At 44.8% G+C, this 11,494-nt stretch overlaps 1 protein-coding gene across 5 annotated transcripts in view; it reads right to left on the reverse strand.

The window, feature by feature from the left end:
• Window positions 1-11,182, reverse strand: part of Tbpl1 (TATA-box binding protein like 1) — a 35,913-nt gene extending 24,731 nt beyond the window's left edge. For 2 of the 5 annotated variants that reach the window (XM_090338102.1, XM_090338101.1), the window contains exon 1: window positions 1,072-1,191. Coding sequence is in view for 1 of the 5 variants with exons in the window: in XM_090338105.1 (XP_090194231.1) it covers window positions 10,090-10,355 (266 nt within the window). In the remaining 4 variants the exon portion in view is untranslated. Of the gene's footprint in view, window positions 1-1,071; window positions 1,192-10,089; window positions 10,403-11,165 lie in introns of those variants that run through there. The other 3 variants (XM_090338103.1, XM_090338105.1, XM_090338100.1) reach the window with 3 other exon arrangements.
• Between the last annotated feature and the right edge of the window lie 312 nt (window positions 11,183-11,494).

Here is an 11,494-nt window from a genome sequence, read left to right on the forward strand (position 1 = left end):
CATCTCTAATCTCACTCTGTCACCTAAGCTACCAAAGGTAATGTATCTTAACCATCTCAATTTTTTATCACCCTGCTTGCAATGGCAACTCTTTCAATGATTCTCTACCAGCTTTGAATGTCCTTTCTGAAATTCTTCAGGCACAAACTGTTCCTCAAAATTCACCTTAGTATGTAAAAGATGTGAAGTAAGCCCCATAGGCAGACACTGGGAACAAAATGGTCAGGCAATTATATTCAGTGGACAAAATAGACAATAGGCCAATAATTAAGATAATCAAAGACTGTGACTTAGGAAACAAGATTATGAGAAAAATGTAGGAGGAATGACATGAGAGAAGCATTTCAACTATCTCAGAAATAAGAAATGACTGTTTTCTTTGGTACCAGTTCTGGGGTTTGAACTCTGGATCTGGGTGCTATCTCGGAACTTCCTTCATTCAAGACTAGCTTTCCACCACTTGACTTTGTTTTTGAGTGGTTTTCTGGAGATAAGAGTCTCACAGACTTTTCTGCCCAGGCTGGCTTGAACCGTGATCCTCAGATCTCAGCCTTCTGAAGAGAAATGACTGTAAAAATGAAACAATGGGAGAAAGGCATTCCAACAATAGGTCCTGCAAGTCAAAGGTCCTGGCTATATTAAAATTGTCTTTTAGACTGTAAGCATCCAGCTTCCTCAAAAGAACTGCTTAGTTGAAATGTGTCTTTAGAGCTTAACTCAGTAATTAGCATATGGTTCTAAACTCACTAAAAAGCTGTTGAGCTAAATGAATAAGAAAAAAATTTAAAAAAGGACGGTAAGGCTTTTGGATAAGGGGGAAGAGTAGAAGTTTTTAAAATGGTGTTAAGAATCTTCAAATAAATCAACAGGCATGCACCCTAAGTGTGTATACAAGTTAAATACTTAGCCAAGAAATTTTACACTAAAGTAGGTCCTGAGTTCAATCAAACCCTAATACTGCTCAGATTTTTAAAGGATTTTTGATTTCTAAGTTACTTTCTCCCGAGAATTTTAACTCATTTTTGTATCGTAAGGCTATTCAAGACAGCAGATTACCATAGACTGACTCACCTGCCAATCATTTTCAGGATATTAATTTCTAGAAGAGGAATCTATAAAGTGAGTGAGACTGCAACACAAGACAATCAGGGGCATGGCTTCAAAGTTGGGTATGGTGTCACAAGTCTATAATCCTACAGGAGTCTGGGGAAAGAAGATGGTGAGTTTGAGGCCAGCCTGAAACATATAATGAAATCATGTTTCAAAGAAAAAAATATTGTTTTAGACATTTCAAGGTCTTCTAATTTTAACAAGGCAAAAAAAACCCCCTAAAACCATAAACAGAGTAAATCAAAAGGCATATTCTCAAGTCACACAACAGTGAAATATAGCCATGTGTTCCTCTCTGATAATACAGCCTGAGAAATGTATCAACAGACAATTCTGTCACTGTGTAACAACAATCAACACTATGTACTTATACAAACCCACATGGTTGAGTCTACAGTACACTCAGTCTATTGCTCACTCTAAAGCTACACCTGTACATTATTGTTTTGAATCCTGTAGGTAATTGCAACACAATGGCAAATATTTATGCATTTAATCATATCTAAACATGGAAAAGGAACAGCAAACTATCAGGTGATAGTTCTAATGCTCTTGTAACACCACTGTCTCATTGACACATATATAGTTACCTTAGTAATGTAACATTATAAGGTGGCCTATCAAACTAGTTTTGTACTATGCACTAAAGAGAAAGTTTTAAAATCAGTGGCTAGGGGGCAGGAATGGAAAGATCATAGTTTGAGAGCAAATTGGGCAAAGTTATTAAGACTTTTCTGAGAAATAAGCAGGGAATCAGGGTACATGTCTAAAATCCCAGCTACTTAGGAAGACAAAGGTATGTCAAAAGCCTGCCCAGGCAAAACCACAAGAGCTTATCTGAAAAATAATTTAAAAACAAAGACTGGAAGCATAGCTCAATTGGTAGATTATGCAGCAAGTGCAAAACTAAGTTCAATTCATAGTATAGGGGGAAAAAAGGGCAGTTCCTGCTTTAATGACCTACAGATTTATGTTGTGCTACTGAGATGATAGAATAATTATTCAGAATGTATCTGCTGTGCCATCCATTTTTCTTATGTATCCCAAGGTAGAGAATAGAACACTTGATAGCACACAAAATCTGCACTGTAAAAGGTGTTCTAAGTTTGTGACTCTGCTTTCAACATAACAGTGCTTCTCTAACCAGCAAAGATGCTGGTTATTTGTGATCATGTGAGGGCTGCTCTGTATCTCTTCACCAAACTTCTGGTTCACCATGAGTCTAACTATGAGTCAAACAATAAGCTCCATAAATGTTGATCAGAGCCATAAATCAAATAATCATCTTCATATTTGCACTTCCTGAAGTGCATGCAGGTTTTATTATCTTCATATCTGAATGACAGCGACATCTGTCCCTGAAAGGGTATGGTGCAAAGAACACTAGGGAAACATTAACGTGTTAGACCTTTGTCTCAGAACAGGCCAATTCTATTGCAGGTAATAGCTGTCACCTTAGAGACTTGCTTTCTTAAAAATTTCCAAACACTGTCTTTAGAATGCCTAGTTTTGTTTTGAGTGCTTGAACTCAATGCCCAAGCACTGTCCTTGGGCTTTCTCAAGGCTAGTGTTCTACTGCTTGAGCCACAGCACCATTTCCAGCTTTTTCTGGGTATATGATACCGAGGAATCGAGCCCAGTGCTTCATGCATGCTAGGCAGGCATTCTATACCATTAGGCCACACTCCCAGGGCCAAGAGTGCCTATTTTCTTTTAAAGCTACAAATCTTAATTTTACTATTTCCATGGGAAATAACGAGTCATCTTCTCTATCTCAGTATGTTTTACATATGGAATTCATAATGATTAGAAGAATAATATTAACAAAACATTACATCATTACAGAATCTACTCCGGCCAATCAAATTGTAAAACTAAATCAACACTAATCAGACTTCACTTTCTTTAAAAAGGAAAACAAAAGTAAGACCTCTGAATACAAAAATATTTGTGGATTACCTTCAGATGTAAAACTTTATTAAACCAAAATATTAAACTTTACTCTTACACACTTTAAAGCACAATGTACTTTAAGCTGCATTTTATAAAAACTTCTTGCTGGGCGAGGTGGGTCACGCCTGTAATTCCAGCTACTCAGGAGGCTGAGATCTGAGGATCAAGGTTCAAAGCCAGCCCAGGCACAAAACGACCTCAGACTCTTATCTCCAATTAATCTCTAGAAAACGGGAAGTGGGGCTTGGCTCAAGGGTAGGACGGTAGCCTACCCTTGAGCTGAAGCACTCAGAGACAGTGCCCAGGCCAAGTTCAAGTCCCATGACACATACACACAAAAACAAACAAAACCAAAACCAAAAAAACAACAAAAAAACCTTCTACAGTTTATAAAACTATCATTATAAACATTTTATTGGGCTGGGAGTTTAACCTAGTGGTAAAGTGCTTGCCTAGCATGCACCAAATCCAGGGTTTGATTCCTCAGTCCCACATATATGGAAAAGTCAGAAGTGGTGCTGTGGCTCAAGTGGTAGGGCCCTAGCCTTGAGAAAGCCCAAGGACAGTGCTCAGTCCCTGAATTCAAACCCCAGGACTGGCAAAAAAAAAAAAATTGTTTAAGTAGAGACAGTTACTTTTTTAGTAGTTCAAATGTCTACCTAACTAATTTCAAACCTTGGAATTTTTAAAAGTAAGTTATCTCACTAATACCCCAAACCAAGCTGCAATCATTAAATTATTTCTCTGATCAGGTGGTCTCAGTAATTGGTTTTAACTATACCTAAACAAAGAAAGCTGGAATCTTATGAAGTCATCCTGAACCATTTGAAGTATTGGAGCAGAGCAGCAATTTCAGCAACTGCTTCATATCAACTCTAACTTCAAGTTTACCATCAAAGGTTATACAAATAAAAAGTAGTGTCTTCTAAAGAAAAAATTAATTCTGCTAAGTGAAACTACTGAAATCAGTTCCTTTTATCCAGAAGTATCATACACCTAAACAACCAGTCAAATCCACAGGGAAATCACATTTCAATAGCTGCAGCCTGGTGTCAGACCAAGCTTTATTGGCTTCTTTTCTCAGAAACATAGGTGTCTCTCTTTACCTGTCCATCTGCCCTAAGTGATAACCAGAAGCTTATGACAATTAAAAAGGAAAAAAACAAAAACAAAACAAAACATAAAAACCTTAAAAAACAAAAACAAACAAAAAAACCCAGTACATCCACTAACCAAAGCTTAATGGAGATGAGTCCAGTGGTTTGTGATGGAAGAAGAAAATGCTCCAATGCTTCGGTGGAACACTTGCATGATCTACTGGGTCACTGGGAATGTACTAGCTAGTGCTGCTGCCTGAAACACCTGCTAATATTTCTTCATTTCCACAGTGACCCTATGAAGTAGGGCTAATACTAACTATACTGTAGATGAGGATTCTGACACTGGGGGCAATGAAAAGAACATGTCCAAGATTATAACACTTAAAAAAAAGCAGATCCAGTGCCAGGAGTTTGACCCAGTGGCAAAGTGCTTGCCTAGCATACAGGAAGACCCAGGTTCGATTCCTCTATACCACATACCTAGCAGAATTGGAAATGGTGCTGTGGCTCAAGTGGTAGAGCACTAGCCTTGAGGAAAGCCCAGGGACAGTGCTGAAGCTCTGACTTCAAGCCCCATGACTGGCAAAAAAAAAAGAAAAAAAAAAGAAAAGAAAACCAATCAGATCCAGGTCAGGGTGCCAGTGGTTCATACTGTAATCCTAGCTTCTCAGGAGGCTGAAATCTAAGGATCATGGTTTAAAGCCAGCCCAGGCAGGATAGTTCATGACACTCATCTCCAATAAACTACTCAGAAAAAGCTGGAAGCGGCGCTGTGTGGCCTTAAGTGGTAGAGCACTCACCTTGAGCACAAAGAGGTTCAGGGGCAGTGCCCAGATCCCAGTTCAAGCCCCAGGACTGGCGCGCGCGCATGCGCGCGCGCACGCACGCACACACACACACACACACACACACTAGATCCAAAGTGCTGAACATAGATAGGCGGCTTATATCCACAGCCCACATTGTTAAATATTGTATAAACCCTCATCCCCAGAAAATTACAATTGATCAAAACTGTTGTCTCACAATGACAAGCTCGCTGTTAGGGTGGGCATGGTGGTGCATGCCTGTGATCCCAGTCACTCAGGAGGTAGAGAATGAGAGAGTCTCATGGGCTAGCTCAGGCAAAAAGTAAGACCCCATCTCAACAAAGAAGCTGGGTCTTCTGGGGCATGTGCCTCTAATCCAGCTACTTGGGAGGTAGACAGGTAAATTGGATGATAATTGTGGGAGAATCATAGCTTGAGGCTAGCACTAGACAAAAAAACCTCAAGATCCTCTCCAAAAAATAATAAAAGCACCTGTTTATCAAAAGCAGGAATCAGAGTTCAAACCATGGGACTGAAAAAAACAACAACAAAAGGAAACTGCGTAATTTATCAGGAGGAAAAAGTTTAACACCACAGTCTTTGGAACACTTTACATTATTTCTTTGAAGATGTCTTAAGTCCTCATCCAGTAAGTTAAACCAAAACACACCAATGTCTATAGATATACATCTATTGGGTTAAGGACAATTCAACCCTAACAGCCTTCCTCGCATGAGAAAATTGTCTGCAACATACAACCTGACTTTTATTAGTATTCTTTTTTTTTTTTTTTTGTGGGACTAGGGATTGAACCTTGTACTCATTAGCCAAGAGCTCTACCACTTTAATCCACACCCCTAAATCTGTTTTGCTTTTTTTTTTTCCCCTCAGATAGGTTCTTATACTGACATTGCTTGGACTGGCCTGGAACTGTGAGCTAGTCCTACCTCTACCTTCACAGTAGCTGGGATTACAAGCTTTTGTTTTTTTGAAATATTTTATCAACACTTATTTTTACATCATACTTCAAATGTCATGTTTAACAAATAAGCATTCAAGAAGGGAATCTCTATATACAATCACTGGCACATAGATTTTAGAACATAATTAAAATTAAACTGAGGGTCTGCATGTCATAGATACATATCAACCTATATAACATTATGTCTACAGAGTATATACCATCATAGATTTTTATATCTGTGTAGTTATGTTTATATCTCTAAGACATGTCCATACCTTGGGTACCTGAATATTGGATCTAATATCCACATATCAAGGAGACCATACACACCTTTTGTTCCTTTGGTCTTGACTTATCTCACTCAACATAATTTGCCCTAGTTTCAACTTCCCAGCGAATGCCATTATTTTATCTTGTCTGTTGGCTATGTAGAATTCCACTGTATATGTACCACATTTTTTTGTATCTGGCATCTGGATTGTTTCCATCACTTGGCTATTGTGAATAGTACAGAGATGAACATGGCTGTGCAGGTGTCCTTAATATATTCTGGGTTATGATGTTCAGGGTGGATGCCCAGGAGTGGTATGGTGGGATCATAGGAAAGATCTATTTTCAGTTTTTTAAAAAAACACCAAACTGCCTTCCAGAGTGGCTGTACTAGTTTACATTCCCACCAGCAGTGCAGTAGGGTTTACAGGCTTGTTTTTTGAGATAGTCTCAATCATTCTTTTTTGCTGTTTCATCTGGTTAAAATAAAGCCCTAAATAAGTTTGTAAAATTCTGGCTGCTAGTATCTTGCATCTTTGCAGTCAAGACAAACATTCTAGGCAATAAGAATTAGACTTTCAAAAGATTAGCCTCTGGGTTTGAGCCCTGGAAGGGGGTGGGGGGAGGAGGAGGGATTCCTCATCCTTAAATCACTCAAGTGGAATAAAAATAAATAAATATCTCCATCAGAAGCATTACTCTTCAAAACACACACACATAGAATATGAGCATATGATGACTTAATACTTCTAACCCTCAGGAAGCTTCCCATCTAGTAGTCAGGATGACACCTATCTTCCTAGTAGAATGTAATAGATTACTTAAAATGAACATGTCGTCTCTCATGTTGTTTTCCATGTCTGTCATTTCCTTGCCATGTACACTACACAAAGGGGCATGTCTTTTATGTAGCTTTGCGCACCTGAGTGGCAGCAGGTGTATAGAAAGGCATTATAAGATGGTAAACATTTCAGAAAATCTTAGTTCAGCTGTCACAATATAACTAAAAAGATTCAGGACCTACAAATTTTGATTTGGAGACGCTGTGGAAACATTCTACTGTCAATTATTCTAAAACCAATTACAATTTTATTTTTCATAGCAATAATTTCATCACATGGTCTATGATGCAACAGAAGGAAATCACTCTCCCTCCTTTATCTAAAAATAATGCTCCCACCCTCTCTACCTCATTATAGTCTTTGCTAATTTTTAAATATCAGCCACACCTCTGATGAAAACTGCTATGTTCAAATGAGTTCTGCAGTATTTTTCATGTTTTGTTTATGGGAATTTCTATACATCCTATATACGTGGATCCACTCACAACAATTTTGATGTAACAGTCTCCACATGAAGAAAATCATGTACAAGTCACAATGGTAGCACTGGTAAATATGGTAAATGTAATTTTTGTAAAATACATGCAAAATGATCAGAAAAGGTTAATATGTATAGACTATTATGAAAATCTAAGGTACAATTTAAGACATAGAGCAGATTAAAAAAATGCCCTATCCTGTGATTTACAGTATCACCACCTAGACTTCTGAAAAGGTCAATGATTTTCACATTCTTCATTTCTTCTGAGTTCCAACATGAAGCTTTTATTTCATGTACTTACCAGTTAGAACATATACTAGATGTCTTCAAGAAACCCACCAATAATAATGATTTACTTTTGATTGGGAGATGACTGAATAGGGCATTATCAAATGCTAGGCATTGGGCAGACCAAGGAACACAGAAATAGGATTGTTAATAAAAGAAGCTAGGACTTGACCCCTGAGGTACAGAGGCTTCAGCAAATAAGGTTCAGAGAAAGTGAACCTACCACAATCCAGAGATGGAGGAACTTCATTAAGTCTTATCTATCTACACTCTAAGAAGATTCCCAGGACTCAATATCACTGCCTTAGGTGAGGTCACTCCAGAATATCCTTTATACACAGCCATATGAAAAGATTAAACAAGAGCCCTCCATTCATCAACCCAAAGATCATAGTACTGTCTTTTTTTCTTCTTCTCAGTCTTAAAATTGAAGTTCCCTAATATTCACATTTCCCTTCCTTGTTAAAGTGCAATTCTTTGCACAAATCTGAAATGACTTCTATTGGAGACAACGGACCTGAATTCCACAGTAAAAGCTTCAAACTGACTAGTCCTCATTCAGGAATGCATGTTCTCCTCAGTCATTACAGTTTCTCCTACTGCCTTTGAGCATGGACTATGAAAGGAGGGGACCAGGACCATACATGACATATTTTTGCCTAAGATGTGCAGGCTTCTTAACCAAGGGACAACTGGAAACTGTAGTTGATATAATTGCCTGATTATCAACTTAATTTTCAACAATTATCTTCAGGCTTATATTAAAAGCTTTGTTGCCAGTGACCATAAAAATGTTGTTACTTACTACTGTATGGGTATGTGACCTTTCCAGTGTGCCACAGAAAAAAACTCATTGACCTAAAGAGCATAAACTCATGCAAACTGAACAGGGCAAACTCCAAGTCATTCTTTCAACCCAACAGTGCTAAGAGTCACTTTTTGATATGAATAAAATGCCATTTTCCTAAACTTTGAATGAGACTACAAATCATGGTCCTGAAGACTGAATACTCTCCCTGTAGTTCTCCTTTTCCATTTCAACAGGAAATCTATCATTGCTTTTACATACACACACACAGACAGACACACAGACACAGACACACACACACACTCCACAACAAACTTAATCTCTTTTCTGCAGCCACAATTTGAAGGCACGGTTTTTAACCCTAAATATACAGGCTCACACCAGTGTCTGCCAGAGTGGCTTGGGAACGGCAGGTGACAGATGCAGAGCTCCCAGATGTCCACTGCTGCAGCTTGAGTCTCAGTGCAAAGCGCACACTGACAAAGCCTGCAGATGCATGTCTTGGCAGAAGGAGAGGGTTGTTTTTTTTTTTTTCCTTTTCAAAACATACTTCACAAACTGTCATTCACTCTGACACTTTTGGGGGCAGCGTTACTGGCTGTCGTTAAGAGATCGACTGGCCTCCTGGCTCACCCCTATCCGTAACTCATTTCCTTTTCCTCAATTCCGGATCCCTCTTCCCATCAAGCCTGATCCTGGTCGGTAGTAATCATGGTGTGTGGGTGGATATGCGTGTGAGCGCGCACGCGCGCGCTCTCGCCGGTGGCGGGGTTTGAACTCGAGGCCTGAGCACTGACCGTCCCTGAGCTTTAGCACCCGGGGCCCGGGGCTCTCTGCCACTTGAGCCACAGCCCCGCTCGTGGTTTTCTGGTGGTGAAGTGGAGACGGAAGGCTGGCGGGACGCGGCAGCCGGGGCTTGGCTCGGATCCCGGGCGTCCTGGGGAGCGGAGGATTGCGGACGTGAGCCGCCCCGAGCCCGGCGACGACGACTATTTCCATAGAGCGTTTCTACCGGCACTGCCAGAAGCCGGAGCCGCTATTCGGGCGTCGGTCTTTCCGCCGCTGCAGAGGCCGCGGGAAGTTTCTCGGGGACCACGGGGCCCCGGCGTCCCTGCACCGCCCCTCTTCCTCGAGGTGAGGATTCCGGAGGCACGGACGGAAGGAAAAGGGGGAGGGGTTCCCCCGGTCTCCCCCAGGGCGGCTACTGGGCAATGCCCCCCGGGCGGGGACGCCCCACCCCCACCCCGTTATCCGAGCGACGCCCCGCTATCACCCCGGGACCCGTCGGAAGCACAGCCTCCGTCCTCCCCGTCCATCGCCCGCCCCCCCCCCGCGGCCTCCACCCCCGCCCACCGGGGCCGGCTCCGACGCCCGCACGCCCGCCGCGCGCCCGCACGCCCCGCGGCCCGCACCCCGGCCGCCCCGAGGCCCGCCTCCCCCGCCCAGCGCCGCCGGCCGGGTTACCGTGGGAAGATGGGGCGGCCGCAGAGGACGCGGCGGCAGCGCTGCTGCCGGTGGCGTCGGATGCGAAGGAGAAGCTGGAGGACGAGGATGAAGATGAGGCGGGCGCGCTCCCCAGTCTCCATGGAACTCCCGCCCCGGCCGGTTGCTAGGAGCCCCCCTCCCCTCCCCGCGAGGCTCGGGCTCCCGTCTTTCGTGCTTTGTTGTTCCGGGTACAGAGCCGCCGCCGCTTCCCCGCGACAATAAATAGACGAGACGCGGAGGAGCATCGAGACGGCGCGCGCGGGGCTAGAGCGCCGCCGGACGAGGCGCTCCGGGGCTCCGCGCTAGCCAATCACTTCCGGCTCTCACTGCTCCCGTCCTTTTCGCCCCGCCCCGCCGCTCGCCTCCCGCCCCTCCCTTCCTGTCCGCTTCCTCCTTCCGGTCCGGGGAGGAGGGGGGGAGCAAATCCCGCCCGCGCCGCTGTCCTCCTGCCGGGCCGGTCGGCCGGCATGACAAAGGAGCGCGGGGAGCGCTCGGGGAGGGATCCCCGCTCGGGGAGGGCCCGGGCCAGTGTCTCCAGGGGCGATGATGGCTGATCTCTAAACAGGATCCCTGGCGTAGGGTCCACCACAAACCAGACGTTAGGACTCGGCCTGTTCACAGCCCTAACCCCCTCTCAAGTAAATGGTCCAAGCAGTCCTCGGCGCGTCCGCTTCTCGCACCCCCCCCACCCCCCGTCTGCCTTCCCACGCCAAAGAGCCACGCGATCAGTTACGGCGTCGCGGTAAGGGTCTCGCTAGGAACCTGGAGTCGCGGCGGTGGGAGCAGCGGGGCGGGACGGGACGGCGCCGCGACGGGGACCGGGCCCGCGCGCGTCCGTCGCGGGTCCCTCGGCTACTCCCGACGCCCCTAGCTAGGGTCTACGGGCCGGGTTCTCGGCGGCGGGGAGAGTCGGGGCTCCGGGATCCAGCCTGCTGAGGCTGGGACTCAGGGGGCGCTGGGCCCGGGGAAGAGCTAGGCCCGGAGGGGGACGATGGGCCCCGGGGAGGGGGGCGCTGGGCCCGGGGATGGGGCTCGGGAGGTGGGGGGGCGCTCACGTGGACGCGGGGCAGCGAAGGGCCGGTACTGTCCGAGGCTCGGGTGAGGGGTGGGAGTGGGGGGGGGTGGTTCCTGGGGTGCACACTCGCCAGTTTGAGCCGCCGAGCTGCTGCTCCAGTGCGCCCTCGGGGTGGTCTGCGGTGCCGCCCACGGGACGGGACTCTCATAACGGCCCCCGGGGTGGGGGACGCCACGCCCGCGTGGGGTGTCCGGGAACCCCAAGCTGGAGTTCTCGAGTTCGCCTGCAGTCAAAACCCTGTGGCCCTGGTTGAGAGAACTCCCGCTTTAATTCTTTAAAAGGACTGGCTTCCGATTGGTGCAGGACCAT

Source organism: Megascapheus bottae, chromosome 8 (genome assembly GCF_031878675.1).
Source record: "Megascapheus bottae isolate mThoBot1 chromosome 8, mThoBot2.hap1, whole genome shotgun sequence".
NCBI lineage: Eukaryota > Metazoa > Chordata > Mammalia > Rodentia > Geomyidae > Megascapheus > Megascapheus bottae.